Genomic DNA, 27,776 nt, shown 5'->3' on the forward strand with positions numbered 1-27,776 from the left:
GCCCTGGAGCAAAACTAATCTCCTCTGAGACAATAACTTGGCAGCACACAAGAACACCCAGCCCCCACTATTCTCCTAAGGGCTCGCTGATCTTTCCAAAACGTCATTTGTTGTTCCATTAAATGCCCTTTATCCCTCTCACCTCTTCTAAGAAGCCATTTGTTTCATCCTAAGTACATTTCTTCCCCTATTAGGATGGTTTCTAAGTCCCAAATTCTAACCGCCCCTTTGAGTTACTCACTGAGCACTCTTGTGTATATGCAGGTTGCACACGTAAATAAACCTAGTTTTTTCTCTTGCTAACCTGTCTTTAGTTAGACTGATTCACAGGCCCCCAAATACCAAACCTAAGAGGACAGAGAAAAAAATTTTCTTCTCTGACATTCACAACTACAGAATATGCTGTTCCCACCCCACATCCCATCATTATTGCAGGAACATAACCTGGCTAGACACATGGAGGTACTAGCCTCAGCAGATCTCACATCAAGCAAGAGCCGAACTAAAAAGATGTCAGAGATGTTACTACACATTCAAAATCCCTCTAAGCCCCACATGCAATTTTCAGAGATGAAGTCTCCCCATAGCTTTGATTTGCATTAGGGACAAAAGGTCTCAAGATCGACTAAAATGTACTCTTCAGGCATAAGAACAACTCGCACGGAGTATCTAGGATTCTGTGACTTTTCCCTCTAAGCCTGACACAGATTATTTTCTGGTTCCTTTCAGCCACCTGAAACTGTACAATCCTTGTATTATCTCAGTCTATTCTTTGACTATCAGGTATCTTAGAATCATCTTAGATCACTTAGAGTGATTCTCAAACAATCTGTGGTAAAGGATCAGATCTTTATTTTTTAAATTTCCAGTTCTTTGCAAACTGATACTTTTGCAAAATAACATGAAAATGAATTATTAGAAAAAGTTTCATACATGCACTTGGACGCTACAGCAATGTTTACTCTTAATTTTATACTCATCTTACTGTAGACCTGAAACAGTCTTTGAACACTCCATGGGTCACGCTTTAAGGAGTACTGATCTAGTCCATCAAGTCCCAGTTGAGAAGAGGGTGGGGATCAATATCCTGTGCTGACCATCAACCCTGGGAGATTCTGACAGAACTCCTCTTTCCCTGTAGGGATTGATTCATTGCCCTGGGATTGGTTGTTACTGGTGGAAGCAGAAAAACAGTTGAGAATCATTGATCTGATCTAAAACCTTCAAAGATAAGGAAGCAAGCTACTTCCTGGAATCCTATGATATTATACCATTTGGTCTTAAACAATCTGATTGTACTCTGCCTGACCCTCACACTCCACTTTGCCTTGCTACCCCTGTATGTCTCGATGTAACATTCACAGCTCAGTTGTGGTTCCTTGGTTACACCCTGCTATTAGAGCCATTACCCGTTTCTTACCAGAGCTTTTATTAACCCCTGTACTGGATGAAAGTCTGAGGAAGGAGAAGAACAAATTGGTAGAAACTGCCTTAGAACAGATTATAGGAAAGGGTTAGCTGTTTTAACACTATAATAGTAAATACTCCAACAGAGGCAACCAGATTCAAGAAAATCGTAAGCTAAGAGAGAAGACTCTACTCATGGCTTCCATGGGTCAACAGGTAATGAAGTATGAATGGCACAAGCAGAGAACATACAAGGTCCCAAGCTACGGCTCAGCCATTCCTAAAGGGCGCCATTCCTTTATCATAATGCTGTAAGAAAGGGACTGAAAATCATCCTTGTGTGTGAATATTCCTTTAGTCTTTTACCCATGGCATTGCTGTTCATCAGAAACACTCCAAAGGACAATCCACTAGCATCTTCAAGGCATAGGAAGAATGTCTGTGCACCATACAAGTTAGTTCCATCCTGCAGAAAGATAATTTAAAACCAAAAATTTGCAAATAAACCCCACATGGCCAGAAAGAGCTTAGGAAATCGATGTTAATCATGTGAGTAATTGACAAGGAATTCATGTCAAAGAAGACACAAATTTTTAATATAAGGTCTATACTTGGTTGATGTTAATCAAGTGAATTAGCATTTTCATATAGAATGAGCCAGCTATGACCATTTATCTAATAGAAATGTGAGAACTTGTGATATGTTAGGATGTGGGAGAACAGGAGGTTTGAAACTGTAGTTCAAAAAAGCTCTTCTCTACAGATATCAAAAACAAACTTACGGTTACCAAAGGGGACACGTTGGGGGTAGGGATAAATCAGGAGCTTGGGGTGAACTATATAAGATAGATAACTAAAAAGGACCTACTGTATAGCACAGAGAACTCTACTCAATATTCTGTGATAATCTACATGAGAAAAGAATGAATATATGTATATGTATAACTGAATCACTTTGCCGTACATCTGAAACTAATGCAACAGTGTAAAGCAACTATACTCCAATAAAATTTTTTTTTTAAAAAAAAGAGCTCTTCTCTCAAAGAGGCTTGACCTTGACTCAGAGTCTTGACCTAACCTCATCTGCAAAAACTCCATCGAGCCCTAATATAAATCAGGCACCTTTCTAATTTGCAACTAGATGGAGCTCTACTTAAGATATCTGGTCTTCTAGTCTTTACAACAGCATACATTAGAATTTGAGCTGGTCTTCTGGACTTTAGAACGGTAGTTCTCAACCTGGGCCGCATCCCACCCCAATTAAAACAGAATCTCTGGGAATAGAAGCAGACATTGATAGTTTGTTCAATTTCCCCGGGTGATTCCAATGTGTAATCATGTTTGAGAATCACTGCTCTGGGACAGCATATCTCAAAATTTGGTGTGCATACAAATTACAAAGGAACCTCATTTCAGTGTGGGGTCTAATTTAGTAGATGGAAGAGGGAGCTGAGAGCCCAAATTTGTCACGCAGTGGTGCCCATACTGCACGCTTCAAGCAGCGAGGATCTAAGGCTCCTTATTAAACAAGCATCACCAGCCATATCCCAGATGAGCTGCTCAGACCCAACACCTTTCCTGTTTTTCTGATAGGCCTATGGTATGGCGAGGAGCATGGCCAGGGGTTAGATCCTATCTCTGCTCCTTACGAACTATTTTTTTTTTTTACTTTGGTCTATTCATTTGGCTTTCATAAACCTCAGTTTCCTTGTCTGTTAAATGGAGTAAATTAGACTTATTTTTCTCAGAGTCCTTTTGGTAAATAGAGATAATGTATTTAAAAATTCACTTAATAAATTATTCCTCTAATTTCCTTTCATCCAGCCACTAGTTCTGCTTAATTGGGACAGTTGCTGAACAAGACCTGAATGTAGTATTGCTGAGTCTAGAAAATACCTCTGCTTTGAGTTTTAGCAGTCAAAACAAAACCAAGAGAGAAAAAACAAAATAAAATAATAACAACGAAACTCTACTCCTTCTATTCTTTCACTGCCCCAAACATTCTTCACACAAAGAATGATTAACACAGAATTTTAGTTGTTATTTTATCCTATTTTGCTGACAAACCTGGTAAGTTGGTGATTTGTAAAGGTCAACCTAAAATAGGGTAACCATAACCAGCATATTGTGCCAAATCAATATTAGTTTTCTCCACAACTAGTTAGTTCAAAATGAAAATGTGATGAAAAATACTTGGCATTTATTGAGAATTTTCTATGTGGCAGACACTCTTCTAGAGACTCTACATGTATCAAGTCATTTAATTCCCATCACAACCCTATGAAGTAAGTATATTACCCCCATTTCATAGATGGGAACTAAAGACACAGAGAGGAGACCTGCCCAGAACCACAAAACTGGTGAGTAGCAGTGTCAGAATTCAGACCCAGATAGCCTCACCCGAGCACCTGACTCTTAACTGTTATACTGCACTGCTAGGAGTGACCTTCATGAAAGAAGCTATGATATTCAGTGGAAAGGGTCCCATACTGAAAGGTTACCCCTTTGGGGATTGTGTCCCTGGCAAATATGGGCCAGGTCTTCCAATTCATATCATGCCGGTACTGCTGGTGCACGTGTTCTCCCAGACCATACACGTTAGCACTAGGCAGTCGGATGGAGAGCTGCAGGAACTGATCAGCAAACAGCAGGGGCCCGATGCTGGAGTCAAACCTAGACATGGGTGGAAAACACAGGGACGGGTGGGCAAGTGGAGTGGAGGGAATGCAACTGCTTAGAAAATTGTTCTTGTATCTCAGAGACTCAATACTCCCTGTTTCATCGGCCCCGTTTGCCCCCCTGTGACATTTTTCCATGGACATCAAGAGATCAGGATTTCCTGAGGGCAGGTACCATTTGGCACATTTCTTAGATTTGTCCCCTTGACTCTCTATCACATGACCAGAATATTAGTCGTACATTATAGTAGATGCTCCATAGAGAGTTACTGCTGAATAGGTGTTAGATGGACGGAGGGAAAAAAAGGGAAAATAAGGAGGAAAAATGACCAAATGGAAGGAAGAAAGAGAAAAAGGACACAGCCCAGTGCCTGGCCTACAATAAATGCTTAGTAATAGAAGAGGGGGAGGATGAGGAAGAGGAGGAAGGAAGGAAGAGGAAGGAAGGCAGAAAAAGTATACATTTGGAGGTAGAGAGTCTGGTCACCAACAGTGGGCTCACAACCTTCAGGAATATTGTAGAAATGCATCCTTTTTCAGGCTTCAAACCTCCCTCCCCCATAACCTTCATACTAAATCTCCAGATAGGTTTGCAAAACTTACAGAACGTGATTGTTGCTCGTTCTGATCACTTTGATGCTAAATGGCTGTTTGGAGACCTCAAGTTTATAGGTCAAGGAAGCAGCAGCATTTCCTTTGAAGGGTTGCACATGTTCATGGGGCACTTCGTACCTGTCCTGGTTTTGGTCAGTGAACTGTCCAGAGAGATTAGGGAAAGACAGTCAAAATGAAAATGTCTCTGTTTTTCTAAAATAGAAGCATGCCTACCAACACCAGTGCTTCCCAACACCTGTGCTCCTGGTACAGGAACCTGTGCAAATGACGTTATGTCTGAAATTATGTCACCAAATTCAGATGTTTAACACTTGGACATAAGTTAGTCTTTAGGTAGAAATATATACTACAAGTCTGCAGACATAAACTATCTCTAGAATTTTCAAAGTTGTGATCATTCTTTTTTTCCTTCCCTATATCATTTCACATGGTATAAAGGGAAAATAAATGAAAGCCAAAGCTCACCTGTGAACTCTATAATATACATTTAGGAAGTTATCACACTGAAGGAAGGCTATAAATGCTTTCAACATACACATGCTAAGTAAGAATAATGACAGTAGAGAAAAATACCTCCATTAGCAAATTTTTCTCTTTTGTAGTAACTGCAGTCATCAGGTAGGGAACAAGAACTTCTCCAAAAGAATTTTAAATAAACAAATATCATATGCTATCACTTACATGTGGAATCTAAAATATGATACAAATGAACTTATTCACAAAACTGAAAGACACACAGACACAGAAAACAAACTTAGGGTTACCAAAGGGGAAAGGGGGGTAGGGAGGGATGAATTGGGAGTTTGGGATTAGCAGATAAAAACTACCATATATAAAATAGATAAACAACAAGGGCCTACTGTAGAGCATAGGAAATTATATTCAGTATCTTGTAATAAACTATAATGGAAAAGAATATGAAAAAAAGAAACAAACTACAACCTTAAAGTGGAAACGGTTAGACGTCTGGTATTCCGCTGTGAGAAGGACGTTGTTGACATCATTTCCAAAAAGAGATGGAGAAGGCAACCTTTTCAACTGGGCTGTGAACCCTAATGTGAAGGGGGTAAAGAGTTTTCATAGCTGGCTGTGTAAATTCACAAAGAGCCACATACAATTAAGCTTTATGTCAAAGGGGGTGGCGAAAAGCCTTTACTTCCCATAAGAAGAGGAGACACGGATGTGTACCTCATCATACACACATACTGTCTTGGGCCAGATTCTGAAGCTAGGTATTGTCATTACCTTATTCAAAAACCATGCCTCTCTTCTCCAAAATCTGACTGGAAACATCCCTCAAAGGCCAAACTGTCGTTACACCAGCCCATCCATCACTCATATAGCCTTTATATTCTGAGCCCTCGAGGTGTTCACATCCATTATTCCTTCTCAGTTATCTTCATGTTATGCCACAGGTGATCGTATGCATTGATGCCATCTCCCCAGTTATGTGACAAGCCAGGTGAGAGTCGAGGCCTTATTAGAAAAGCCCATCAGGCCAAGAGGCCCTGGAAGAGGAGCATGCCTCTTCCTTTATGCTAAGAGCCTCCCCAAGAATCCCCAGCATGTTCATTATTATGTCTGCATTTTGAGGTGGGAGAAAGAAGGGGGGATGTTTAGTCCATGAACACTGACACTGGCTAGCTAACTTTCATAAAACATTGATAAAATTGGAATTGTTTCCATATCATTAAAATTACATTATATTAGAGTTGTTAGTAGTCTCAGAGGTTACTGAGTTCAAATCCCTCTCTTTAAAAGTTAGAAACTTGCGGAACGAAGAAGTTACAATGTTTGGACAAGGTTACAAAGGTACATAAAGACAGAGTCAGGAACAGAACATGTCTCCTAACTCCCAAGACAGAGAGTGATATTTTTCCTTGATGCCAAAATAGACTCTAGTCCTTGCTCAAGGGCAGTGCCCACCTCCTGTCACACGCTGTGGTAGCTGCACAGAGTAACACCCCACCTGCTGCTACAGCTCCCTTCTGCAGCGTACAGAGCCAACCTGCAGAGGACACAGCCCAGTGCCTGGCCTACAATAAATGCTTGCAAACCTCCCTCCCCAGAGGATCTGGAGCTCCTTCCTCAAGGCTGAGTCTGGCTTACCTGCATTTGTGTTCACAAGGTTGCCCTCCACTTGATAGCCATGACTCTTAGAATAGTAGCACCAGGGCACACTTATGGGTCCCTGAGGTTTCCAGCAGCACCCACGCTGGTCACACATGGCCTGAAATAAGAGATTAGTTAGAGTAACTCCACTATGTGTAGAACACTATCATTGATAAATATACTTTGAGCTTGCAGTCTCATGAGCCTTGTTTTACAAATAAGGGACCTGATACTTAAAGAAATTGTGCTGTATCCCAGTCAATGCGGTGCTTGCACTCAAAACTCACTTTTCTGGCCAATATCCTTCCTCGTTGTTGTTATCATATAACAATATATGATCACAATGCATTCTCTACCTGTCACCACAATAAACCTGGTAAATTTATTTAAATATTCTAAACTACTATAATAGTTATATCACCAGTAACCCAAAATGACAAATGGAGCTTCACTGATATTGGCTTTGGGCTCTAAAAAAAACTTTGCAATTAACTTTATTCAGAAGCTTTGAAATCAAGGCAATTTTGCTTTGAATTTTAAATGTGTATATTACAAATGGGTATATTTAGTATATGTGACATATATACATATATATTATACATATATACACAGTATATACATGTATGTGTGTGTGTGTATATATATGTGTGTATATATAGTCTCTTAACTCCTCCCAAGGCACTAAGTAATTGTTCCTTGAAACCCAAATAGATTCTGATTCTTATTTAAGAAAGGTACCTGCCTTTTACAATTAATGACTGAATCACATGGAGACTAAAATGGATACAATCTCTTTCTCATATAACTAATTTGGAAGAAGCAATCAGGTTAAATATTTAAAAAGTACAAGGAAACCATTCCTCTTTAGTGTAACTAATAAAATACTATAGCAAAAATTATGGGTTGTGGCTTCCAGGATTAGATTACAGAGTGTCTCCTGTCTAGCTTGCTCCCTCCCTTTCACTTGCTCTGTTGGAGCTCTCACTCTGCAAGAAGTGAGGTGCTGCACTGCAGAATGACCCACATGGTGAGGAACTGAGGGAGGTCTCCAGCAAGGAACTGAGGTCCTCAGCCCAACAATCCTTGAGCAGCTGAATTCTGCTAATAATCACAATACACAAGCTTGAAAAGAAGGATCATCCCTGAGTCTCAGAAGACACCTTGATTGCAGTCTTCTGGAAGCCTATGAGCCAAAAGCACCCAGATACACCAAGGCCAGATTTCTGACCATAGAAACTGTGAGAAAATAATGTTTGTTGTGTTAAGCCATTAAGTTTTGGGATAATTTGTTACACAGCAATAGATAACTAACATACCCTGCTATATTATTTTACAGATGAAGAACCTCAGGCCACAGAGGTAAAAGTTCACAGTGGTGAAGTGATCTGCCAAAGGTCACTTAGCTATTGAGAAGACAAGGACCAAAACTTAGTTCTCCTGTTATCTATTTCTTTTTTTTCTATAGTCTGGGTTGAGTATCTGCTGAGCATATTTTCAGAAGGATATGGCAATGCTTTACAAATGTAAGATAAAAAAAATTGCTTAGATATATGAACAATTAGATTTAATCAAATGCTAATTTTTTTGTTAATAACCAATATTAAGGATCGAAAAACAGTGTCCATCTGTGGTTTCCATTGCTATGGAATCAAGCTTCACTGTGAACTCAACTAGTCAGCAGTTTTTGTTTTTTCTTTTCAAAACCCACTCAGATGAAACTTCAGTATAACCTGAAAAGGGAAAGGTGTTGAAAAGAGTGTTAAGCAGAACGGTTTCTGCATGCTCCCCAGAGCTTAATAACTTCTTCACTGAACTGGAAAGGGCAAAGATCAAAGAGTGGCCAAAGCAGCATGAAAAGTGAACAGCCTCTTGGCCACCTGGAAATCCCAGGCCCTGCAGCAGAGCTAAGCAGTTATGGGGAGCAATGTGGGGAGAAGCAGAGAGCGGGGCAAATAGACAAGGGAGTAAAAAGTAGGTGAAACCTCAGAAAAGAGTTGTAGAAAGAAGCTATAAAAAAATGACAACATGAATAGGACTGAAGGCACCCAAAAATAATTCAACCCAAACTTGAGACACAAAATGTCCTTTTAAGTTGAACATGAGAAATAAAATTTAAGAGAAACTGCCAAAATAATATAGAGTGTATAACTTCCAATACAGTATTGAGGGGAAAACTAAGGGGAAAAATTCTCAATGCAAAAAATAAGGAAAGAAAACATGTATACGAGGGTAGGCATGAATGGGGAGCAGTACATAAAAAACAGACCAAATGGAAAACACAAAATGAGACCACAGAAAAAAGTTTTTCATGTCAATTATCATATGGCTTAAATACTTAATTTAAAAAACAAGGCTAATCAGTTACATTTACATAAATAAATTCAACTGAAGCTGTTTACAGACAGCACACCCAAAATTTAAGCTCACAAAAGCACTAAAACAGGGGAAAACAGCTATGTGAGAAGAATTCTTACCAAGGGTTAGTACAGCTATAGTGATAGCTGACAAATAGACTTTAAGTAAATATTAATTATTAGAGAGACATAGAGTCACTACATGATGACAAAAGCTTCAGTTCACCAGGAAGATATGACATCTCAAAACTGATACACACCTGATAATAAAGACTCAAAATATTTACAGGAAAAACCTTAAAGAATCACAAGATAAAATTGAAAAAGATAGTAAGTACATAATGCAATATTTTTAAAGAACTCCCTCAGTAATTGATAGATAAAGTAGACAAAAAAGTAAAGATATTTTGCTTTTTACATAATAGATACATACAGGCTCCTGCACCAACACAAAGAGAAGGACTGGATTGAACTCAGAGATTGTGAGGAATCAGATACTGAAGACACTGCTTATGACCTAGTCAAGCTCTGCTCCACTGGAGTCCTTTTCTCCTCCAACCCCTAATGCTTCTTAACATTTAGAGAGAGAGGAGAAGAAACAAAAAAGGAAGTATTTTATATCAAAATCAGACATGAGAGAAAAAAGAAAACTAGAATCCAGTTTTATTCACGAATACAAATGCAAAAACCTAAAAGAAAAGAGCACACAATTTTAACAATGGAAATCAGCAGCATATTAAATAAATAATAAGTGAGTGGTGTTTCTTCCAGAAACACAGGGATTCTTTACTATTAAAAAATCCACTGTATAATTTTTCATAACTTATTAAAGGAAGTACACAATACAATCATTTAAATTAATCACCTATTCATGATAAAATTCTTAGCAAACTGGGAATATAAAGTAAGTTCCTTAGTTGGATAATGGGTAGATACCTAAAGCCTATAATATCCATCTCACTAACTCTGAAATGTTAGAAACATTCCTTTTAAAATCAGAAAAAAAGAGTAGGTGACCATGTCTATGTTGTTTTATAATTAAATATATATTGGAGATCCTAACACTACAAGACTAATAAGACAAGAAAATAAAGAAAATTTGTAAAACTAAAAAGGATGAAACCAAGTTATCATTATTTTCTGACATAATATTATGTAAGTAGAAATCCAAGAAAATTTATAGAAATAAATTTAAACTAAATAAGTTAATTATTATTATTATATTAGATCTTCTATTTTCTTCTTAAAGTCGTAACTTTTTCTTTTTTGCCTTTAATCTTCCTGGTATTGTTCCTTGAGATATGATGTAATATAAGAATATATAAGCTTGACTCCATTAAAATATAAAATATCTGTTCATCAAGACAGCATAAAATAGGTGAACACAGCCTCATAACAGCAGAAGATACTTGCAGCATGTATAATAAAAATAAGAAGTAGAATCTAGAATAACACAAACAAGAAATGTGTACAAATCAGTGAGTTGAAAATAATTTACTGATAAGACTACATATGCCTTGGAATATGTGCATCATTAGGTCATTAGGAAGCAGCATATCTAAGATTTAAAAAAAATTCAGGACCTCAGCAACTGCAGCATTTTTAAAAGACAGAAAGCAAAGTTGCAAGGACAAATGCAAACACATGAAAAGGAAGTGTCCCAGGTGCAGTGAGAGCCGGCCTGAGTAAATCAGAATTAGCCATCTCCTGCCACTGGAGGGAATGGGACCACAGTGGACCTTGCTCATTCAGCCCTGCCAACCATCCTGTCCTAGGTGCTGGCTCCTCTAACCCTGTATCCCTCCATCCTGTTCTTTCTGTACTGTCCAGTGTCTCTCCACAGCCTTTATGTGTCCTGTTTTAGACACAGAATTCCCTCCTTTTACTGGGATAAGAAACAATGGAATTTACAACAAAGAATCATCTGAAGGGAAATTTATACTCTTAGTTCTTTAATCCCAGAGGAGAGGAATGATAAAATGATATAGCAATGGCCTCAGCAGTAAAACATTCTGCCTAGCCTAGTGTCATATTCATAATTTCTTCCCACTCCCCTCCTCCACACAGCCATATACTTTCCTTCAACAAACACATTATATACATATACACAACATTATCCATTGAATCAGCCTCTCAACAACACTTTAGATTAGCATATGGCACCCAGGATACTTAGAACACACAACAAAATACCTAAGAAATACCTTCTATGAAAAACCAGGTCACTGAAGGTGCTCCCAGAGTATTTCTCTCCGGCTGAACTAAAGGGGAGCAGGCCAGTGAATGCATGCGAAGGTCATAGATTAATTCACTTGGGTATAACATTTAGAAAAAAGGCAAAGGTTGTTTACTGAACTACAATCTTGATACCACAGTATTAAACGGCCTTATTATAAAACCAAAGAAGCATTACTGAGGCAATAATGACATCTGAAGTTCACGTAGCCAATAACAAGATGGGCTGTTGCAGGAAAGTGGACAGACTGAGGATGCATTAGTCTTCCAGGTGGGCTTCTGAGCAAGTAGTTTCCTAGCACACTATGACAGGGGCAAGTAAATGGGTGCGGATCAACTTTCTGGAAACGTCCTGTTTAGGTACAGCAATATCTAGACCACGACATCCCATTCCTATTGGCAAAGCAGCACATTGATGAATGGTCCTCTATCATCAAGCTCCAAACTACCTTATAGTCTTAAACATTATATGCTCTCTGGCACCCATCCTGTATCTTGGCCATATGGGACCATTCAATATGTCATGTATGTGCCCCACAACTTCCTCTTCTGTCACTTTGTGTGCATTGTCTCCTCTATCCTGAATTCACTTTCCATTCCTCTCACCTCTGTCAAAATCCTGCTTATCATTAATTCCAGACTGTCACCTTGTCCTTGATAATAATCTCTTCTGCTTTGTGATCCACATAGTATTTCGTTTATATCTTATACATTTTTGTTTTATATTCTAGTTATGTATTTACTTAGCTTATCTCCTCTACCTATTGAACCTATCATCTAAAATACCAAACTTTATGACATTTGGCCCCATACTGAAGCTCTTTTTTTTCTTTTTCTCTTCTATCTTTTTTTTCCTTTATTTCTATCTTTTATTCTCTCTCTTCTTGGTTTCCCATTTCGTGATTTCGTTCAGCCCTAAGTGGCTGCTCCTAGCTGCTATGTATCACATAAAAAGCCAACCTCCTCTATCTGAAATCCAAGGTCTTCCAAAATCTGAATCCACCTTTTCTGTTCAGACACATTTCTTCCTACTCCAAGCAGGCATGTCTCTTCATTAATCCAAGAGAAAGTTACATTCATCCAGTCAGGGTAAGATGCCAGATGAAGGGGACTGAATGCTGCAATAGTCTTGGTTAGATGAACTGCTCTAACTGGGAGTCCTTCCCACGTTGGCAGCCTTGCTGTCCAGGCTGATGCCCTTCTGTGCTCTCACTGCTTTGTCCTGTCCTGGGGATTTCCTGATCCTTGACTATTTACCATATTGGTGCTCTCTCTTGCCTTCAACATAGCCTCTGAGCTTCCTGACTAGTTTTGTCCAATCACTCTGCTCCTAACTACAGTTCCCAGGCATTTTCTCTACTCCAAGCTATTTATCTGGCTCTGGTTCTTTTTTTCTGCCTTAACTTCCAGCTTCCCCAAAGCCCCAGTCTATCACTACGGTTGATTTCTCATCTGTTATTTCTTTGCCGTCTTGGTTCTCTCTGACTCAGCATCTATGCTATTTCAATCAATACCAAAGGCTCAAATTGTGTAACCATTCTCACTTTCCACAGTTCACATTCTGTGACTCTGTCCAAGTTATGGGCTGAATTGTGTCCCCAGAAAAGATATGTTGAAGTCCTAATACTCAGTACCTCAGAACTTGATCTTATTTGGAAATAGGATTGTTGCAGATGTGATTAGTTAAGGTGTGATCATACTGGAGTTGGGTGGGCCCTTAATCCAACGTGATCTGTGTCTTTATAAAAATGGGAAATTTGAACACAGACACACACAGAGAATGCTTTGTGAAGATGTAAGCAGAGAATGGAGTAATGTAGCTACAAGCCGAGAAACGCCAAGGATTGTGGCCGTCACCAGAAGCTAGGACAAAGGCATGGAACAGATTCTTCCTCAGAGCCCTCAAAAGGAACCAACCCTAATGACACCTTGATTTTGGACTTCTAGCCTCCAGAAGTATGAAAGAAAACAAAATGCAGAAATAAAATGTCTTTTGGTATTAGGACCTTTAGACAAACCAAAATAGTAACTCTCAAGAACATCACAGATTATTCCAGCCCGTGAACAATAGGATGGCTACAGAGATAAATGTGAGAGTGCCACATGCCCAAGAATCGCATGCAGCAAGCATCCTTTCTGTGTCTGATACAAATCTGCCATTTCAGGTCAGTGGACTTCACTCAGAAGGCTGCATTTTGTTTTTATTCACTCTCAACACGAAACATGACTGATATGGTGTGTGCAATGCATTTTGTAATCATATATTCAGCTGGACTTCAGGTGATGGTCAGGAAACACTGCCCAAAAGTAAACGCCCAGATGCCTGCACTATTTTTTTTTTTTTTTTTTTTGCTGTACACAGGCCTCTCACTGTTGTGGCCTCTCCCGTTGCGGAGCACAGGCTCCGGATGCGCAGGCTCAGCGGCCATGGCTCACAGGCCCAGCCGCTCCACCGCGTGTGGGATCCTCCCGGACCGGGGCGCGAACCCATGTCCCCTGCATCGGCAGGCGGACTCTCAACCACTGCGCCACCAGGGAAGCCCCTGCACTATCTTTAATCTGGTATTTATTACCTCTTCCTTCAAAACTTGGCTCTTGAAGCTTTATCCTTATTTGAAATACTGTTTTATGCCTATGGATGACTTTTTATTGTAGATCCTAGATAACCTTTTAGAATTGTGTAAGGAAAAAAGAGAGACAGAGAGAGGCCAAGAAACAGAGTCAGAGAGAACTAGTAACCAAGTAGTGTTACCAGATAAAAGACAAATATACTTTTAGTATAAGTAAGTCCCAAGTCTTACACGGGACATAATTATACTAAAAATTTATTCATTGTTTATCTGAAATTCAAACCTAAATGGACAGCATGTACTTTTATTTGCTGAATCTGTCAACACAAGGAAATTTTCTAGTTCTTCCTCTCCCAAGGCTGAGCTGTCATATAAGCATGAATACAGGATTTCTTTTCCTGAGCCACCAATAATTGCAATGCAAACAATAAACAACTCTGGGGGCTACAAACAGAAAACAGAAAAAAGAAAACAAACCCTTATCCAATGGCATAAACTCTTAAATGAAAACAAGGTCTGTAAGTCAAACCTTTGTTGGTGACTGGTCAGGGATGCAGTTTATCCGTTCCAATTCATTTACCACTGGGCACTCGGCAGAACCAGGAGTGGTACTTTTCCCAGGATCTGGAGTAACTGTCATCCCAGGACCTGAGGTAACTGTTGTCCCAGGACCTGGGATAATCCCAAAAGCAAACATAAGATGACAGAATTAATATCACAGGCATTCGATACCCCCATAGTTCTCAACACCTCCAATTATATGGACTCCACTACTGATTGGGCTTCGCTCTATGACCCTGAAATGTGCACATTCACTTTATAAAGCCTCATTTTGTTCTTGTTGACTGTATTTAACTCTACATATACCTGCACCATCTCCTTCTACCAGCAAGGCCCTCCCCTATGAGACAGTGCATACAAGAGCAAGGAGTTGGACTCCAACATTAGATTGGAAGCTCACCAAAGTGGGAACCAAATCTACCTTCTCTACTCCAGGGGTTGGTAAACTATGTCCTGTGGACCAAATCAGGTCACAGCCTGATTTGTAAATAAAATATTGCTGTCACACAGCCACACCCAGATTTTTTATGTATTGTCTATAGCTGCTTTTGTTACTATAGGCAGAATTAGGTAGTTAGGACAGAGACCGTATGGGCCACGAAATCTGAAGTACTAAGTATATGGCCCTTTACAGAGATGTCCGTACATTCTGCTTTGGTCCTGTACTTCCACCCAGGCAGCTGGTTCACGAAATGTTTGCACACAGATCACGTGCAGTATATGTTGTTCTCTTGAATGTTACCCTAATCATAGTAACCTCAATTCTCCTTGCTCAGTCAATAGGCAATCCCTTGACAAGGAACACTTCTGAGTGATGGTATTCTGATACAAATGTAAAATCTCATAGGACAAAAAATGTAAAGGGAGGCCACCAAACTAGAAACTGGCAGCTAGAATCTATGCCAGTTGATTGATGGATTCAGACTTAAAAATCAGTTAGATAGGGCTTCCCTGGTGGTGCAGTGATTAAGAATCTGCCTGCCAATGCAGGGACACAGGTTCGAGCCCTGGTCTGGGAAGATCCCATATGCCGTGGAACAACTAAGCCCGTGCACCACAACTATTGAGCCTGTGCTCTAGAGCCCACGAGCCACAACTAATGAGCTCGTGTGCCACAACTACTGAAGCCCACACACCTAGAGCCCATGCTCCACAACAAGAGAAGCCATCGCAATGAGAAGGCCACGCACCACAACGAAGAGTAGCCCCCACTTGCCACAACTAGAGAAAGCCCACGCACAGCAACGAAGACCCAACACAGCCAAAAATAATAAATAAATTATTTTTTTTTAAAGTCAGTAAAATAAAGAAGGCACATTTATTGCATTCTAACATAAGGATGTTAGATTTCTTTAGGGCACTCTACAATAAGCTAATAACAATATTAAGACAAAACAATGAGGCTTCTAATAAGTTTTCTTTTCACTAAGGTTTCCAATTCAAATGTGGTGGAGTACTAGAACTTTATATTTGTGCCAGTTTCCGCATAAGGGTTTTAGTTTCATCTTCAGGATCATAGAATTTTAAGAACTGAACAACCTTTGAGATTATTTAATCTAACTTCCCACAGAAGTAGAAGTGGTGTGACTGAAAATGAGGTAGGGGGAGGGGGCAAAGGTTTTCCTCTGGCAACACACTAGCCCCTCATCACGTGCCCCACCTAGGAAGCTGTTCCTAGCTGAAGCCCAGATAAGAAATTATGGATAACTCAGCACAATCCAGCCCTTCTGTTAAAATAAAACAGTTCAATAAACTTTTAATAAAAAAACTCTGGTAGCTGTTATTTTTTTAAAGAACCAAACCTGGGCTGAAGGTACGTTAATTGATTATATACTTATTTGACTACATTTCATATAAGGGTATTGTTGATTACTATTGTTAACAAAATTACAATTATTCAATGAAATTCAGCAAATATATTTCAAGTGCCAGTTGCGGAATCCTGCGCTGTGCCAAATTGGGAAACGAAAGTGTCAGTTAGGCCTACAGTGAATACCTATTGTGCTGTCACAGTTTGAGTCAGGTGGTCCCCAACACACACTTATAATACACACACACACACAAACACACGTTCACACCAGTGAATACGAAAGCATCACTTCCCTGCCATTTCTGAGGTGTTTGCTCTGATAAGAGCAATATATGGAGGGGGCAACACCAGAGTTCCTTGTTACCTTCTGATTCCAAAGAGTCTCTGGCTGAAAGCACAAAGAGAGGAATAGTGATGATAAACACCACAAGCAGAAGAACACTGAGCATAAGCTCCAAAGTAGTGAACTTTTTCAACTTCTTTCTTGCCATCTACAAAGAAAGAGAAAACAATTTTAGATTTGAGTTTTATTTAACATGTGGTAGCAAACTTTTTTAACTTGAGAAAAGCTCAAATGTATACATAAGAGAAATGAATAACATAATAAACACGCAGGTACCCATCAACTAGATTAAAAAATTATCAAGTGGCCAATCTCATTTTGTCTTTTTTTTTTAAAGGTAATATAAAAACTTTTATTTTTCTTATGTCTATTCTTATTCATGTCTCTCCTTAACCTTGGGTTATTTTGAAGCAAATCTCAGATTTCATATCTTTTATTCTGAAAATATTTAAGCATGTTTTTTAAAAAATAAGAAATTTCACAAAAGCCAAGCAAAATACTGTTATCACACTTAAAATATTTTTAAAATAATTCTTTAATCATCAAATTAAAGAATTATTTTAAAAAAATTTCCCTGTCTGATAAGCATTTTATAGTTTGTTTGTTCTACTCTCATAAGGATACAAGTAAGATCTATATATGACTAATTGATTTGTGTCTGTTAAGTCTTTTTTAACCAGTAAGGTTTGTTCTGTAGATCTTCCCACAATCTGGATTTTGTTGATTGCATCTCCATGCATGTCAACGTTTCTCTATCCTTGTATTTCCTATAAATTATTAGATCTACAGTTTTGACAGATACAGGTTGGTTTCTTTTTAGCAAGAATGGTGCATAGATGGTACAACATCTTCCAGCAAGAGACACATAAAATCTAGCAGTCTCCTTTTTTTAAAAAAATGTTCACAGCCATTGGCGAGCATTTCTTCAATCCATTATTTCATTAGGAGTTGTGATGCAGTGACACTGTAATTTTATCATTCTTTGTTCACTTATTAAATGAAATATTCCTATAGAAAGAAATTTCCCCTCATCTATCATTTGTTTCATAAAGGTGCAGTTTGTATAGGAAAGGCAGGATAAATGTTTGACTCTTTATTTACTGGTTTTTAAAATAAGGAGTAATAAGGAGTAGTTTCCCTAGCATCTTCCAAAGGGGATCAATGAGATTTTTTGGTCCAATATCTTTATGAACTCATAGATTTAAATACATTTCATCTGTATTAATCCATTGATGTTATTATTATTAACGCTCATATTGTCCCATCTCTACCCATTGACAGTCTCTTCAAGGTGGTTCTTGGTACACTTTGGTACTTTCCCTGCTTGCTGGTTTAACATGATAACCTAGGCTCCTTTTGTACATTTCCTGCCCCTCGTCTCAAATCAAACATTTCTAAGGAGTTCTGGCTCCTTTTAGTGGCAACAGTATTTAGAAACTATAATCTGGATAGAGTCTGTGAAATTTAACCTAGAATTCCAGAATTGAAGGGACCTTATGGATCATCTTGACCAGTGCTGCCTTTGGAGCCCCAAGGGGTCCTTGAGGATTTTTAATTTCAAAAAAAATACAGAAATTACACATTTATCTATGTTAGACTCATTATGAACACTAGCTAGGGATTAGAATATTTTGTCAAGAAGTTTAAATCAAACACTCGGCACTTGCCCCTGCCCCACTCCTACTGAATCAGAATCTCTGGAGTTAAGGCCTGGGTATCTGATTTTTTTAAAAACCTCCACAGATGATTCTGATATGCAATCATGTTTCAAAAGCAGTGAACCCCATCTATTATAGGTTCGCTGTTGACTCCCTGCTGAACAAACTGTAGTATCCCTGTAATGCACTAGGAATCCTGCGTGCTCTTCAAGTATATAGAACACTGAGATCGAACACATGAAGCTCCTCTTGTTGGGATACTAAATTTAGAGTACTTTAAGCCAAAATTTGGCTTTGAAGTAAAGATTCATGAAGTTCAAAACCTAAAAACATTATCCTTTATATTCAAAGATCCACCATAAATTGGGCTTTGAAGTATCTTCTTATTCATGAGGAAGGATTTGGCAAAGTCATCCACATTTACTCTTTCCAGGCTATGGGAGGTTACAGGGAAACCCAGAGAGCCCAGAGATCAACTCAACTGCTCAGAGGGATGAATATTGATATCATTTGTCCAGATACGGAGCATAGCAACATAGCACGTGTCTGAACGAAGAAATAAAATACCACGTTCCTAAGGGTGAGTATTGTGATCGACACAGAAACAGGACTTGAGGACAGAAAAACCGGACAGCTATTAAAGCCGGGACCACTGGGACCATCAGTGTCACCCGGGCCTCTGTGCAGACTCCCTTAGTCTTCGACCAGGAAGGCAAAGACCACCATGCACAAACTCAAATGGGGGTTATGCCTCACATGAAGTCCTTTCTAGAAATCTTCCCCAGTGCTTCCATCCTTGGACTTGGTCCTTTCTGATTCTGGACTGAGCTGTGGCTCTACCCTCCATGGGCAGCAAGTAAATAAACCCCCCATCACTCCCTTCACATCCTTCCCCTGGATGGCCCAGATATGACTGCATGTACCTCCTTCCTCTGACCCCACTACTGTCCTTCTTTAGAAGGACTTCACTGTCTCTTAGGGGAGGGCACACCGTCTTTCATGTTTTGTACAAGAATGTGGACACAGATATAGCACTTCTCCAAAAGCATGAGAAACTACGTAGAGCCATACTTTAATGCAGAAATGCATTGCTCAATAGGGAGTGAAACCTACAGCTAGTCACAATCAATACACAAACCAGAGGGAGGGAGAAATATCTTGTCAAAAGAAGAAGTAAACATCAAACAACATCTCCTCCAGGACTTCAGATTAATAACCCTCCCTCTCTCGCTCCCAAGCACTCTATCTAGATTTATAACCCTGAGGAGAATCTGTCTTCCCTACTAACTTTGAAGCTACGAAAGGAAAGTGAGTACGAGTTTCTTACCCCTCCCCAAGTCATCTCTCGGCCTGAGAGCCTCAGATGCCGATCCCCTTGGCTCTGGGGCAGCTGAGTGGAGCCAGGGCGGAGTCCAGGGACATTCTTCTGCCGGCAGTTGCCGCCCCGGGAAATCCAGATCCCTTTCAATTAGCCTAGTGATGCCACCTTCCTTTTTTTAAAATCACTGTATCATTTTTTAAATTTTTATTTTATATTGGAGTATAGCTGATTGCCAATGTTGTGTTAGTTTCAGGGGTACAGCATAGTGATTCAGTTATACATAGACACATATCTTTTCTTTTTTCAAGTTCTTTTCCCATTTAGGTTATTACAAACCTGTGCTATAGAGTATGTCCTTATGGCTTATCTATTTTAAACAGAGCAGTGTGTTTATGTCCATCCCAATCTCCCAATCTATCCCACCACCACCCCCGCCCCAGTAACCATAAGTTCATTCTCTAAGTCTGTTATCACTGTATCTTTTTCTTAATAGTTGTTTTTTTTTCCTTTTCCTTGTGTTCTGTGATGTGGACAGTGCTGGCAAGAACTCCACCATGCCTCAGTGCACGCTACCTGGCAGGTGCTCTAAGTGAGTATTTGCTGACTGGGGAGCAAGACTGAGTGGAAACACCACCAGAGGATCCTTTGGCCATGCGTGTACTGCAGGGTCCTCGTTCCTGTTTCCCAAGAGGAAAGGTGGGGAAGGAATGGGGAACAGTGTGCCTTCATCCCAGGAACCTCACCAGTAATCATAGGGGCACTAGGGAAAAGGAAAGAAAAAATAAAATCTGGATTTAAAAATAATATAAGCTAGAGGGCAGTTATTCATTTTACAAAAGGATCCAAGTCAAGCTTTCTTTAAATCAATCTCTGAAGTGTGAAGGAGTGGTACATCAATATCTCCAGGGAGATTTTTTTTAAGAATATACAGCTACTTCCCTCTCCATCTGACCTGTGTAACGATTGCTCATAACCAGTAATGGCCTTCATGTGAGTTGTAACATACAAAGAAATAGCTGAAAACCATCTCTTTATAAATGAATAGTTTATATTCTTCACCAGAATATATCCTAGTAAATGCACTTTCTGGAAAACAACACTCTTCACAGCCCCTTCTTAAGCCCAGCCACAGCTGAACACAGCCCCACATCCCTGTCCTGCTCTCTGTACCCCCCTACTCCCAGCTCAGAACTGCCCCCAACTCCACTGCAGACCCCCTTTCCCAGGCTGATTATGAGCTGAGCTGTTCTCTGCTCTGAATCCCCAGCACAATGGTTCTGTCTGCTTTTCTTCATCTATATGAAGACTCACTTCATTTAGTACATGAAGACGCACTTCATTCAGTACATCTTTATTAGAATGTCAAGGGAAGTCTGGAAAGGAAAAAAGGTAAAATCCTGTGATCAGTCTACCATCTGGAACCCTTCTATGTAGGTTTTAAAAGTTCCCTAGATCACTTTGATATTCACTTCCCCTCCACTCCTGTTTGAGAATCACTTGGGAAACCTTGAGTTCAGTGGATTTAATAACATTGAATGACATTATCCTATGAGGGGGAGGGGGAACAGCAGATGTAAATTAAGGACAGTGCAATAAGGGACAAAAATGAAGTAGGAGACAGTAATAAAGAAAAATGAAATGCATTTGGAGGGAGTAGTGGGGGATGGGTGGCTCCTTGAAAGTTTTCAACCCCATTAAAGCACCCCTCCCAACTCTTCCAGTCTCTCCAGTATATCAATGCGCCCTCTCTAACCTCAGCTCATTTGTGACCAAGGATAAGTTTTCCTAAGGCTTTTCCCCCAAAGGTATGTCTACTTTCTTAGGTTTACAACACCCCTTTTCTTTTTCAAATTGTAAGCTCTTAGGGTGTGAGAATTATGCCTGCTTCTTCCTAAATACCTACAAGCAGAATCTACATAATCAATACTTACTGACCAATAACATTTTATTCCTTGACTGAATATTTACAAAATAACCTGAATACTTCCTAATTATAGTACACCATGAAGGCACTTTAGAGGATATAATGATGGCACCTGCCTTAAGTGGACTTAAATTCCAATACCACTATTTCCTTCCACCCAGTAAAGGCAATGTACGGTAGAAAGAAGAAGAGAAGGGATGTGCTCTTTCTTGAAAATCAGAAGACCTTAATTTTATTCCTCATTCTGAAAATAACTAAGCAGATGACCTTAAGAAATTTACTTAAGCTTTCTGGTTCTCTGTTTTCTCACTTACAAATTAAAGAGGTTGAACGAGAAGATCTACAAAATTCACCACAGCTTTTATATGTCATGTTTGAGTGAGTCACCCAAATTGCTTGCTACTTCACTCTTCTCTTCCACAGAAGATCCCTGTGCTAAACACATCATTGGCATTTTCCTTCTTCATTATATGCCCAAGTTCTCTTTCTCAGTGTGAAAGCATGCTAAGCACAGCTTGAGAAGACCTGAGCTTGCTTTTTAGCCCTACTATTTCTTGCTGTGGTCGCCAAGGAATTTATTTAACACTCTTGAATCTCAGTTTTCTGATGTGTAAAAATGGAACTAAGAATATCTACTACTATCCATCATCATCTTCTTATTGTGAGAATCAAATAAAAACATCTTAAATAATAAAGCATTACATATCCTTATTTATTACTTACCATAGAGAAAATACTCTTGGGTACGAAACAGCATGTTCCTAAGAACCGTGTCAATCCCTCTCTCCGTGAGGGTGGCACCCCACCTTACTCAGTGCTTTGTAAAGTGGAAGATGCACGTTCCTGGCAGCTGTCCTTATGAACTTGTTCTGATATGAACTCCTATCTGCTAAGTGCTTTACGGCCCCATGTGTCAGGTGACTCACGTGGTACCTGAGACACAGGTGCAGAAATCTAGGAAGCAGTAGCAGGAGCTATGAGCAGCAATCTTGCCCATTCAAAGTCCGATTCTCCACCAGCCCACTCACGGCTCCTCTCCCAGGCTGCCTTGTAAATCACACTATTTTTACTCAGAAAGCACATCCCTTCTCTTCTTCCCTGAAGTCTTCATTCAAAGATCCCCAGCTTGCGAATCTTAAATCCTCAGCTCAATTTAGTTGTTTGATATTTTCTTGCCGCCTCACTGTCCCCCCAATCAATGTGTCCTCACACAACCTCCAGATGGTCCTCAGGCAGAAGAAACCTTTTTCATACACTGATGAGAAATTTCTATTTGTCACCGTAATACCCTCTTAACATGCAAAAGGAAATCGGGCTGTACCCTTCTCTACAACAAGGATTGCCTTGGTTTTTCCAAAGTAAATGACCCAGCTCTAATCTTTCATACCTGTCCTGTCCCCAGTACATCACATTCCCAAAGGCTTTATAAGAGATTCCATAATACTAATCTTGCATGTAAAACTCCATAAATATTAATAGCCTTCCATGCCTGATATAATTAAATTAACTAATGAGATCAAGAGCGATCTCATGTTCACTGGCAAGGAGCAGAGTTATCAGAATGCCTATGGAAGTGACCATGTCTCCTTCTCTTTGGTGGTTGCTGACAGCTGTGAAATAGGAGACTGTTCTTCATACTAATATTTAAATTTTTCCCAAATGGTTATTAACATACTTGGTTACACGCTATGAAGAAAAAGTCACCCACCATTTACTAGTCAAACTGTAAACGCTATATGCTCAATAAAGATTTGGCAAAAGCTACTCAAGTTATTTACACCCGTAATCTGGATGTCCATTTATAGAAATTTAGCCCATAAATACACTTGCAGCTTCGGAGGTCAGATCCCAGGGAGAGGACTGCGGTTGGCTGCATGAACACAGCCTGAAGGGGGCTAGTGCACCACAGTTAGCCGGGAGGGAGTCCAGGAAAAAGTCTGGACCTGCCGAAGAGGCAAGAGACCATTGTTTCGGGGTGCGCGAGGAGAGGGGATTCAGAGCACCACCTTAACGAGCTCCAGAGGCGGGCACGAGCCGTGGCTATCAGCGGGGGCACCAGAGATGGGCATGAGACGCTAACGCTACTGCTGCAGCCACCAAGAAGCCTGTGTGCAAGCACAGGTCACTATCCACACCTCCCCTCCCAAGAGCCTGTGCAGCCCACCACTGCCAGAGTCCTGTGATCCAGGGACAATGTCCCCGGGAGAACACACGGTGTGCCTCAGGCTGGTGCAACGTCACACCGGCCTCCGCCGCCGCAAGCTCGTTTGGCGTTCCGTACCCCTCCCTCCCCCCGGCCTGAGTGAGCCAGAGCCCCCGAATCAGCTGCTCCTTTATCCCCGTCCTGTCTGGGCGAAGAACAGTCGCCCTCAGGCAACCTACACGCAGAGGCGGGGCCAAATCCAAAGCTGAACCCCGGGAGCTGTGCGAACAAAGAAGAGAAAGGGAAATCTCTCCCAGCAGCCTCAGCAGCAGCGGATTAAATCTCCACAGTCAACTTGATGTACCTGCATCTGTGGAATACCTGAATAGACAATGAAACATCCCAAAATCGAGGTGATGGACTTTGGGAGCAACTGTAGACTTGGGGTTTGCTTTCTGCATGCAATTTGTTTCTGGTTTTACGTCTATCTTAGTTTAGTATTTAGAGCTTATTATCATTGGTAGATTTGTCTATTAATTTGGTTGCTCTCTTCCTTTTTTTTTAATATATTTTTCCTTTTTCTCTTTCTGTGACTGTGTATGTGTATGCTTCTTTGTGTGATTTTGTCTGAATAGCTTTGCTTTTACCGCTTGTCCTAGGGTTCTGTCTGTCCGTTTTTGCTTTTTTTTTAAATAGGATTTAGCACTTCTTATCATCGGTGGATTTGTTTATTGGTTTGGTTGCTCTCTTCTTTCTTTTTTTTTAATTACTTTTTTATATTTTTATAATATACCTTTTTATTTTAATAACTTTATTTTATTTATTTAATTTTTCTTTCTTTCTGGTTTTTTTTTCTCCCTTTTCTTCTGAGCCATGTGGCTGACAAGGTCTTGGTGCTCCGGTCGGGTGTCAGGCCTGAGCCTCTTAGGTGAGAGAACCAAGTTCAAGACATTGTTCCACCACAGACCTCCCGGACCCATGTAATATCAATCAGCGAGAGCTCTCCCAGAGATCTCCGTCTCAACACTATGACCCAGATCCACTCAACAACTAGTAAGCTCCAGTGCTGGACACCCCATGCCAAAAACCTAGCAACAGAGGAACAAAACACCACCCATTAGCAGAGAGGCTGCCTAAATCATAATAAGTTCACAAACACCCCAAAACACACCACTGGACATGGTTCTGCCCACCAGAAAGACAACATCCAGCCTCATCCACCAGAACACAGGGACCAGTCCCCTCCACCAGGAAGCCTACACAACTCACGGAACCAACCTTACCCACTGGGGGCAGACACCAAAAACCACGGGAACTACAAACCTGCAGCCTGCAAAAAGGAGACCCCAAACACAGTATGTTAAGCAAAATGAGAAGACAGAGATACACACAGCAGATGAAGGAGCAAGGTAAAAACCCATTAGACCAAACAAATGAAGAGGAAATAGGCAGTCTACCTGAAAAAGAATTCAGAGTAATGAGAGTAAACATGATCCAAAATCTTGAGAACAGAATGGAGAAAATAAAAGAAAAGTTTAACAAGGACCTAGAAGAACTAAAGAGCAAGCAAACAATGATGAACAACACAATAAATGAAATGAAAAATACTCTAGAAGGAATCAATAGCAGAATAACTGAGGCAGAAGAACGGATAAATCACCTGGAAGATAAAATAGTGGAAATACCACAGAGCAGAATAAAGAAAACAGAATGAAAAGAATTGAGAACAGTCTCAGAGACCTCTGGGACAACATTAAACGCACTAACATTTGAATTATAGGGGTCCCAGAAGAAGAAGAGAAAAAGAAAGGGACTGAGAAAATTTTTTAAGAGATTATAGTTGAAAACTTCCCTAATATGGGAAAGGAAATAGTCAATTAAGTCCAGGAAGTGCAAAAAGTCCCATACAGGATAAATCCAAGAAGAAACACGTGAAGACAAATATTAATCAAACTACCAAAAATTAAATACAAAGAAAAAATATTAAAAGCAGCAAGGAAAAAGCAACAAATAACATATAAGGGAATTCCCATAAGGTTAACAGCTGATCTTTCAGCAGAAACTCCACAAGCCAGAAGGGTGGGGCAGGACATATTTAAAGCGATGAAAGGGAAAAAACTGCAACCAAGATTATTCTATCCAGCAAGAATCTCATTCAGATTTGATGCACAAATTAAAAACTTTACAGACAAGCAAAAGCTAAGAGAATTCAGCACCACCAAACCAGCTTTACAACAAACGCTAAACGAACTTCTCTAGGCAGGAAACACAAGAGAAGGAAAAGACCTACAATAACAAACCCAAAGCAATTAAGAAAATGGTAATAGGAACATACATATCAATAACTACCTTAAATGTAAATGGATTAAATGCTCCAACCAAAAGACATAGACTGGCTGAAAGGATACAAAAACAAGACCCTATATATACTGTCTACAAGAGACCCACTTCAGACCGAGGGACACATGCAGACTGAAAGTGAGGGGATGGAAAAAAATATTCCATGCAAATGGAAATCAAAAGAAAGCTGGAGTAGCAATTCGCGTATCAGACAAAATAGACTTTAAAATAAAGACTATTACAAGAGACAAAGTAGGACACTACATAATGATCAAGAGATCAATCCAAGAAGAAGATATAACAATTGTAAATATTTATGCACCCAACATAGGAGCACCTCAATACATAAGGTAAATGCTAACAGCCCTAAGAGGGAAAATCGACAGTAACACAATAATAGTACGGGACTTAAACACCCCACTTTCACCAATGCACAGATCATCCAAAATGAGAATAAATAAGGAAACACAAGCTTTAAATGATACATTAAACAAGATGAACTTAATTGATATTTATAGGACACTCCATCCAAAAACAACAGAATACACTTTCTTCTCAAGTGCTCATGGAACATTCTCTAGGATAGATCATATCTGGGTCACAAATCAAGCCTTAGAAAATTTAGGAAAATCGAAATCGTGTCAAGTATCTTCTCTGACCACATCACTATAAGACTAGATACCAATTACAGGAAAAAATCCGTAAAAAATACAAACACATGGAGGCTAAACAATACAGTACTAAATAACCAAGAGATCATTGAAGAAATCAAAGAGGAAATCAAGAAATACCTAGAAACAAATGACAATGAAAACACGATGACCCAAAACCTATGGGATGCAGCAAAAGCAGTTCTAAGAGGGAAGTTTATAGCCATACAATCCTACCTCAAGAAACAAGAAACATCTCAAATAAACAACCAAACCTTACACCTAAAGCAATTAGAGAAAGAAGAACCAAAAAAACCCCAAAGTTAGCAGAAGGAAAGAAATCATAAAGATCAGATCAGAAGTAAATGAAAAAGAAATGAAGGAAACAATAGCAAAGATCAATGAAACTAAAAGCTGGTTCTTTGAGAAGATAAACAAAATGAATAAACCATTAGCCAGACTCATCAAGAAAAAAAGGGAGAAGACTCAAATAAATAGAATTAGAAATGAAAAAGGAGAAGTAACAACTGACAGTACAGAAATACAAAGGATCATGAGAGATTAGTACAAGCAACTATATGCCAATAAAATGACAACCTGGAAGAAATGGACAAATTCTTAAAAAAGCACAACCTTCCGAGACTGAACCAGGAAGAAATAGAAAATATAAACAAACCAATCACAAGTAATGAAATTGAAACTGTGATTAAAAATCTTCCAACATACAAAAGCTCAGGACCAGATGGCTTCACAGGTAAATTCTATCAAACATTTAGAAAAGAGTTAATGCTTACCCTTCTCAAACTCTTCCAAAATATAGCAGAGGGAGGAACACTCCCAAACTCAATCTACAAGGCCACAATCACCCTGATACCAAAACCTGAAAAAGATGTCACGAAAAAGATGTCACAAATAAGAAAACTACAAGCCAATATCACTGAGGAAGATAAATGCAAAAACCCTCAACAACTAGCAAACAGAATCCAACAGCACATTAAAAGGATCATATACTATGATCAAGTGGGGTTTATCCCAGGAATGCAAAAAGACCATAT

At 39.6% G+C, this 27,776-nt stretch overlaps 1 protein-coding gene across 5 annotated transcripts in view; it reads right to left on the reverse strand.

The window, feature by feature from the left end:
* The window catches only part of MGAM (maltase-glucoamylase), a 103,116-nt gene that overhangs the window by 62,977 nt on the left and 12,363 nt on the right, over nt 1-27,776 (reverse strand). For all 5 annotated transcript variants that reach the window (XR_002645360.2, XM_022579303.2, XM_022579320.2 and 2 more), the window contains exons 2-8: nt 16,707-16,833; nt 14,501-14,643; nt 6,810-6,930; nt 5,643-5,752; nt 4,689-4,840; nt 3,909-4,080; nt 1,774-1,873 (exon numbers count right to left, since the gene is read on the reverse strand). Coding sequence is in view for 4 of the 5 variants with exons in the window: in XM_022579303.2 (XP_022435011.2) it covers nt 1,774-1,873; nt 3,909-4,080; nt 4,689-4,840; nt 5,643-5,752; nt 6,810-6,930; nt 14,501-14,643; nt 16,707-16,833 (925 nt within the window). In the remaining variant the exon portion in view is untranslated. The remainder of the gene's footprint in view (nt 1-1,773; nt 1,874-3,908; nt 4,081-4,688; nt 4,841-5,642; nt 5,753-6,809; nt 6,931-14,500; nt 14,644-16,706; nt 16,834-27,776) is intronic.

The sequence above is a fragment of the Delphinapterus leucas genome, chromosome 9 (genome assembly GCF_059928025.1).
Source record: "Delphinapterus leucas isolate spDelLeu-1000000601 "Yukka" chromosome 9, BTC_Dleu_Yukka2, whole genome shotgun sequence".
NCBI lineage: Eukaryota > Metazoa > Chordata > Mammalia > Artiodactyla > Monodontidae > Delphinapterus > Delphinapterus leucas.